The following is an 8,158-nucleotide window of genomic DNA, read 5'->3' as shown; positions in this document are numbered from 1 at the left end:
TTATTTTTTTTTTTTTTTCACCGTAGTGTGCGCTGGTCAGGCCCTATCCCCCGAAGCCCCGATACATTCGGGAGGGCGCGCCAGCATAATCAACCAATGACCACTCCCCACACCGTGGGGTAAGTGATCATTGGGTCCGAGAATCATGTGCCCTGAGCAAACGCAGTGAGCCAAGAATGACAGCCTTCTGCATCTGTGCGGCTAAGATTTCTGCCTTAGTGCGGCAAGCCGGTATGATTTTGAGATTCGAGACTAGAGAAGACATCATTCCACCAAGGACTCCAATATTATTATTATTATTTTTTTTTTTTTTCACCGTAGTGTGCGCTGGTCAGGCCCTATCCCCCGAAGCCCCGATACATTCGGGAGGGCGCGCCAGCATAATCAACCAATGACCACTCCCCACACCGTGGGGTAAGTGATCATTGGGTCCGAGAATCATGTGCCCTGAGCAAACGCAGTGAGCCAAGAATGACAGCCTTCTGCATCTGTGCGGCTAAGATTTCTGCCTTAGTGCGGCAAGCCGGTATGATTTTGAGATTCGAGAGTAGAGAAGACATCATTCCACCAAGGACTCCAATAATCAGAACGACCATCTTGACAGAGTGATCTGGATAGAGTCTGCGGAGTTCGAAGAGAAAATCTCGATATTTTATCCGTTTTTCCTCCTCTTTTCTGACGATATTCGTCTCGCCAGGAGCTGAAAACTCCACGACAAATATCGTTTTGGTCTGGTGGTCGAGAAGGACTACATCAGGCTTATTAGCTTGTATGAGCCTGAGGGTGGGGAACGAATAGTTCCAATAAATTCGGCACTTCTCGTTCCCCACAACGGATTCAATATCCCCCGGAGCGTAGGGCAACACCGGTGTCTCGTCAATACCGTAAGAGTGCCGTAGATGGTAATATAGCACTCTTAGGGCCGCGTTATGTCGATGGATATAGGCCGAGACCGCATATGCTGGACATGCTGATAGCAAGTGCATTAGGGTCTCGGGCGCCTCGCGGCAGGCCCTGCACCTTGTGTCAGGAACCTCTATACCCATCACGCGACTGCGGTAGACTAAGGTGTTGAAGACACCATCCTGGCAAGCCATGATGAACCCCTCAGTTTCCGACTTCAGCCCACTCGACCTGAGAAAAGCGAACGTCAGGCGCTTTGATAAGCCAAGGTCTTCAATGTTATTGAAGAAGACCCCATGCATCGGCTTATCCCTGTGTCTCCGCAGAAGTGAGGTGATCTCTGCGGCTTTTATCTGAGCTTTTTGCTGAACGGGTTCCAACTCGGTGACAGAGTTGTAGTCACCTCGTTCAGAGTCGAAAACTATACCGAGTTCATCAGCTGCTCGACCAGCTGCCCTAAGAAGAAATGCTCCAATTCCTGCTCTCTCATGGTCACGGACCATGCAGAGAAGGGGATCCGAACTCCTGACGACTTTACAGGCTGTATCCAGTACCATTCTGTCATGTAGACACTCCAAACTCAAAAGTCCACGACCTCCCTGTTGTCGGGGGAAGTACAACCGTGGAACGGACGATTTGGGATGCAAACTCCTATAGATATGCATCATTTTTCGGGTCCTTACGTCGAGTTGATATTATTATTATTGATATTATTATTATTATTATTATTATTATTATTATTATTATTATATTTGGTTTTTCAATAAATTTTCTAATTGATGTTCATCGTTATTCAGCTTGTTTATAGAAATGGTGTAAAATTCACCATCAGAGGCGTCAAGGTTGCCAGTGATTGATTAAAATATGCTTCCTATGTCATCAATAAGACCTCTTTTATATCTTTTGGTATTAAATGTTATTTCTTGAACTTTCATTTGTATCGATTTAGCAATTTGAATGAGAAGACTAACGTGAGTCTTTACTTCTGATCTGAATTTACTCATGCTATGGCCACTGATTTGAGTTGTATCGAATAATAAATGAAGAATTTTGAAATTGTTTTCAAAAGCTTCTCTGAATTGGGAAATGTTTTTGTTTACTAATAATGTCCACTTGTTTGTCATTTGTGTGGACAATGTTGCCAGTTTGGTGGTAATACACACCTACAGTGTTGTTGATTGGTTCGATTTTGTAATTGTCTACTGACGGAGTGGCTATTGTAACGAAACGACTTTTGGTCAGTTTCGTTGGAAGTACGGGGTTCGGATTACTGGTATTTTTGTTCAATAAACTAGGCCGAATTTTATAGATTTAGTGTAATTGGTCAATATTCAAGATAACTGTAATAAATAGATGAATTCGAATTGGTGTGTGTACAATTTAAAGGATGATGCACCATTATTACTTGTGCCAGACGAGAAACCCAGTCAAAATTGGTACAGAATTTCGTAAGTTTCTAAAATCACGAGGTCACACCTATCATCAAACAACCAAATGAAATGGTCGAATACAGAACGATTTGAAGATAACACACAGCGTTTTTACGGAAGGAAACAAAAACGCTCGCGCTACAACTTATTGAACAGGTAAGGTATATATCGAAATAATTAGGCCTGGAAGTAGGCAACCATCATTTCATCGTACCGCTTCATCTCTCCCCAAGAATCCAACCTAAGAGGATTTGGATGGAAACTCCGTATTAGGGTTGGAATCTTCAATATACCGCTTCATATGGCTAGCATGGAAGGTACCCTTTTTTTTACCCTATAAGGGCCTTCAAAGAGTATTAGGAATTTCTTAGTTTTCTGTTTCAACACCGATGAGGTGGAGTTAGCCTTCAGGAGAACTAATACTTTTACTCTATAATAAAGGGAAACATCCATCCCTATAAATTGAGACACAGAGTTCGAATTAATCAGTCTAGTTGAAAAAACCAGACATCACCAGAAGATGGCAAATGAGACTTTGCCGAAACGTTGTGAAAATAATCCTTATGGGGAGAAAATACACAGAACACGGAGCGAAACCCGAGAAAACAGCTCATCATACTTTATCCGTGAGAATCTTCGAGTTAACATATATATATATATATATATATATATATATATATATATATATATATATATATATTACACCTCTCGAAGCGAAGCAGTAACTCAGTAACTCGTCTTGATAATGCCATCTGAGATGATGGCGAAACGTCGACTATCGAATAGTACACAACAGTACACAATAAATATATATATATATATATATATACATATATATATATATATATATATATATATATTTATATATATATATATATATATATATATATATATATATATATATATATATATATATATTATATATATATATATATATATATATATAATATATATATATATATTATATATATATATATATATATATATATATATATATATATATATATATATATATTATATATATATATATATATATATATATATATATATATATTATATATATATATATATATATATATATATATATATATATATATATATATATATATATATATATAATGTACCACTGGGCATCCGGTCCAGCTTCGTTGCAGTGGGCTTCCGGCATATGTACGGAGTATATAAGTGAGTTCTCCAAAACAGGTTACATGGAATCCGTGACACATAACAGGTTTACTAGGCGTCTGCAAAAACTACATACGCTTAGGTACATCTAAAGGATTACACAACTTCCAATATAATTATTTGCTTTGTTCGTTTTTATTTCGTTTCTAAGGTTTTGAGTTCGCATTCCTGACTTTCGGGTGATACACTCAGCGTCCATTTTATGATTATTATTTCACTGTTTCGAGTATCTCGAGAAATTTTAAAATATTCAATGGCATACGATGTTATTTTAAAATTTTTTTTATTAAAAATTAAACTAAAATGTGGTGATCAATAAAATGAAATGATAATTTGTTAGCAAATATAAAGTGCACTTATTGATTAACAAAACAAACATGGTAATCCAAATCAGAAAATATTTCTAAGGGTAGGGCGAAAATACAACCTGAACTAACAAAATTATTTTTATGCAGTTTAGGACGGCATAGTTCCCTTACCCCCTTAGCCCTTCATTTATTTATTTTTATTATATTTGTTACAAATATATACTTTAATGGAGTCCCACTTTCTGTCCTGAAAAACTCCAGGGTGCTGTTGCATCAGAGATAGGACTTCATCTTTTCTAGGTGCTCTACATTTCCTCAGATGATCATTAAAAAAATTTTCAGTGAGTTTCTTTTCCTGTTCAGACCATTGTTTCCTTAAAATTTTTGGCTTTCTCGGACAAGAGACAGTCTCCATTTGTAGTTGTTCATTGGTCGATGTTGGAGCAACGGATGTAGTGGGCCAGTTCTGGGGCCTGCCATCCTCAACTACATTTTCTTCATTGTCACTTTCCAATTCTAGAATGCTATCATCAACATCCAGCTGAGAAAGGCTTTTGCCTTTATATTGTTGAATTGATGTCTTTTGAGACATCAGAAAAATTTTAGAGACTTTTGCAGTCTGGTATATGTCAGATGGCAGTCTATACCACTCTTGATGGGTTTTAGTGGTATGGCCCATAAAACTTGCTAATTGCTCTAAATCTTCCTGATCCATCTTCAGTATCTGCGAAATCGTGGCCAAGTGCTTCCGCAACTTTGTTGAAGTTAAGGAAGCAACTTTTTTTGGATCTCCCAATGCTTTCGTTACATGTTTTCGAAAAACATGATAGCCACTTATAGGTCCATCTGTACCACATATACTGAATAAATATGGATTATTGGCTAGACAGAAATTGCTTCTAAATCCGACAGCGATATCTAAGGCCTCTTTAATGTTTTTCTCAAAGAGCACTGGTACACCTCTGCCTCGTTTTCCACGTACAACAATACGTTTTAATTTTTTGATGCAGATCTTCTCTGCTGGTGATAGCAGCATATCAAAGTCGCCCGATTCTATCTCTTCGTTAATGTATCGTTCATAAATATCCAGTGTAATCCTCTGAAGCTCTCCTACTCTTCTTTTATTGAACAGTAATAGACTACAGTATGCTGCTTCTATAATAGCCCTAAATGCATTTTCGTTTTTGTCATTTTGTATGAGATGCTCCTTGGCCGCGGATAATATGCTCTCCAGATACACTTTGAGCTTCTGAAACAGAAAAAAAAATATGTAGTAGCAATAGTGAGGCATGCAAAAATTTCATATTGGTGTTTCTGGTCAAATAAAACAACAGCTTTTGCTTGTAATTGGTTTTGGGGAGGTTTCGACCACAAACTGTGCTACGAGTTTATGGAACATTGGTTCCAGGATTTTATGAGCTAGATATTTTCAAAAGTTCACATAAAGTAACCTTTGGGCTCTTTAATGAAAATAAAGAAGAATGTATCGACACTGACTAAGCATTATCATTCTGAGAGAACAAGATAGAAATATGCAAGTGTTGTTCAGGAAAAAGTTATAAAAGCTTTAAATACCTCTAATATTTCTAGAAGTGATTAAATATCGATCAGGAAATCTTGGAAGAGTTAACAAGTTTTATGGGCCGAATTACAACATATTAAAAGTGATGCTTATGCAACGTTCAGTAAATTTTCACCTGAAAACAGGTGATAGTACACAAAACAAATTGTTGTGCCACTGATTGAAATATTGTCGAACAGTTAGTGGTTCATTGAAGGGGAAATAATTTGAAAGCTCATTTCGGAATACAAATCGAGTATAATGAGTCTGTTAAAAGGTACTAAACTCTAAGATTCCTTGAAAAAGAAACTGACTCAAAAAGCATTATATTCAGAAAAAGGATACAAGATTCAATTTTGAAACACTTATTTACCACATTAATCAATTAATAAAGAGACAAACTTACTGCCAAATCTTCAGCAATTGGTACTATCGTTGGTTTGTTAAAGCGCTCTACATTGATGTTTTTATTTATTTATTTATTTATTCTAAATTCGGGACACATACAGGTAAAAGAACCCAAACAAGTATCCACTAAAATACAGATTGTGCTAACTAAACTGGCGTTCAACAGGTAAATGATCTAAATGCTTAATCTAAAACATAAATGATTAAAAATTGAATATTTTCCTTATGTTACTTTTATACATTTGTAAGGACATGGAGAAAACGTCCAAATTGGAACAGTAACTGTTGAATGAGTCTGTAATTCTATTTATTGGAGAGTTTTTCCCCACATTGGTGTTATATGTGGAAGTAGCTAATAAATATTTATTCCTTGTGTTTCTCTGGGGTACATGAAAGGACATCATTGCTATCAACTCAGGTGAGTCAGGTGAGTTTTGTGCAGCTTCAGTCGATATTTCGATGGCATATTCTTCTTCTATCAGTTTCTTCATGACATTCAATTCATCCAGCTTATCCGAGTTCATATTTTCTTGTACCTCTAAAGAGTAATATGCTGCAATAGCTTTTTTCATCAAGGTCCCCATTTGGAGGGCAAAAGAAGGAGAACCAAATGCCTTTTGTCCAGCATCGTAATTTGTAATACTTTTAACAGCTATAACTATATATTTAAATTTCTTAGGGTGTAACAGAGAAGCGAGAGTAAGCGACTTGTCCTCCAGTATTTTTCTAACTTCTATCACTATTCTTGCCAGCCTTCTCATATAACGTTTCGCTACGGAAATTAAATGTCTTTCTTTATGGCACTTGACGTACCTTCGCCCAACTTCGCATATTATTTTGTCTCTTTTTGCGACCAAAGACACGATGTCAGCTTTTAATGACTGCAAAACCCCGGATATTCGCAAAGGATCATTTGGTCCGAAATATCCAGCTAGTAGTGTCTGGCTGTCTGACTGATGTCGATGGCGCCTATTATTGTTCTTTTTTTCTGCATTCAGGGAACAACGAGCAACGTGTCGTCTCAATGTATTCTTCATATAGTATCCTGAAATGAAACAAATGAAATTGAAAAATACAACAATTAATTTCAATTTCAAATATTTAATTAATATAATATTAATTGAATGCTGAGTTATTTTTCAGAGCTGTAACCACACAGATACATATTTTGTTTTCAAAATGAAGTGGCTTTATAAATTAACTCTTCAAATCGACAAAAGTAGTGTTAATCGTATTGACTCAGTACGCATTTATGAAAACCCTTGCTTGAGAAGTAAAAGGTCGAGATCTCACATCTTCTTTTCCAAACTTACCTTTACAGTGAATACAAGGGAGTAGCGTATCACTGGATGCTCCTTTGTTATTATCAAATTTCCGTTTTTGAACAGGTATGCAATTGCCAGAGATAAAGTCCCCTTCTTTTCTTATTTTGTTGATAATCCTTTTTCGATTTGGATCTTTTTTATCCAGCGCGAGAAAGCGTCCCACTTCTAGTTCATCACCATGTTGCCTCTCTAGGTGTCTTGGAAAATTGTTCACCTGCACATCACAATAGGGACAGTGATGTTTTCTCCTCCTTTTATAGACCACACTATTCTCTTTATCTTGGTAGGTAGTTGGCGTACTTGTACAGGCAGAGGAAGTATTATCATAATTGCCGTTTGCAATCATATTACTTGGATATTCTATAGACTTTAATGCGGTGAAAATACCACTCTCAGACGTCATCATGGCAACTTCGCCACTGCATTCTGAAATTAATTAAATTATGTTATTTGAGTTGTATGAATTATAGTATCAGGTAAGAGTGCTCTGTATTTCCCATTCTGCTGAAATGCATTCGTAAAAATTATATTCGGTTGAATTTCTTACCCAATTTCTCTCTATCTCGGTTAATAGTAGGCGTACTTGTAATGACATTAGAGTTACTATCATAATTGTTGTTTGCAATTGTTTTGACTGCATATTCTACTGGCATTAATGTGGTGAAATTATCACTTTCGGACACTATTATGTCAATTTCGTCACTGCATCCTGGAATGAATTAAATAGGTTATTTAGCTTCTTTGTTTCATATTACATAGTTCAGATGCTGCGTTTATCTTACATTACATTTGCTATAAATATGACCAGGAAACGGTAAAATTAAAAATGTTAATAAGCTCATGATTTTTACTTTTGTAAAATTCCTTATCAGTATTTCGGAAAGTAACAGCTTACCTCCCATGCTAGCAGCCGAAATCGTCTGTAATTGAGCACTTCTTAAAATAGTTGGATTCACTTCGAGGTATCCAGCCACAGTTTCTTTTGATCTATCGACTGATGTATCACAATAAGAACTACTCGTAGTAGAACTGAAAACA

At 36.4% G+C, this 8,158-nt stretch overlaps 1 protein-coding gene across 1 annotated transcript; it reads right to left on the bottom strand.

Annotated features, from left to right (window-relative positions):
- Positions 1 to 4,929: 4,929 nt before the first annotated feature.
- Positions 4,930 to 7,747, bottom strand: LOC141484195 (uncharacterized). Its single transcript, XM_074179282.1, has 4 exons — positions 7,668 to 7,747; positions 7,109 to 7,546; positions 6,609 to 6,840; positions 4,930 to 5,075 (listed from the first exon to the last, which is right to left on the bottom strand). The coding sequence occupies exons 2-4, from the start codon at positions 7,524 to 7,526 to the stop codon at positions 4,982 to 4,984; spliced, it is 744 nt and encodes a 247-aa protein (XP_074035383.1). The 5' UTR covers positions 7,527 to 7,546; positions 7,668 to 7,747; the 3' UTR covers positions 4,930 to 4,981.
- Positions 7,748 to 8,158: the final 411 nt, after the last annotated feature.

Source organism: Leptinotarsa decemlineata, unplaced genomic scaffold (genome assembly GCF_025532065.1).
Source record: "Leptinotarsa decemlineata unplaced genomic scaffold, Ldec_3_MD MMD2_tig00005002_RagTag_RagTag, whole genome shotgun sequence".
Classification (NCBI taxonomy): Eukaryota; Metazoa; Arthropoda; class Insecta; order Coleoptera; family Chrysomelidae; genus Leptinotarsa; species Leptinotarsa decemlineata.
The sequence above is the reverse complement of the archived record's forward strand: the minus strand, read 5'-3'. Positions and strand labels throughout refer to the sequence as shown.

What these genes read in the sequence shown, in the direction of transcription:
- LOC141484195 (XM_074179282.1), bottom strand. Translation starts at nt 7,526, where the DNA reads ATGATGACGTCTGAGAGTGGTATTTTCACCGCATTAAAGTCTATAGAA. An exon ending in CCCTTGTATTCACTGTAAAG is followed by an intron (nt 6,841 to 7,108) that starts GTAAGTTTGGAA and finishes GTTTCATTTCAG; the next exon opens with GATACTATATGAAGAATACA. An exon ending in ATATGCGAAGTTGGGCGAAG is followed by an intron (nt 5,076 to 6,608) that starts GTACGTCAAGTG and finishes TTTCTGTTTCAG; the next exon opens with AAGCTCAAAGTGTATCTGGA.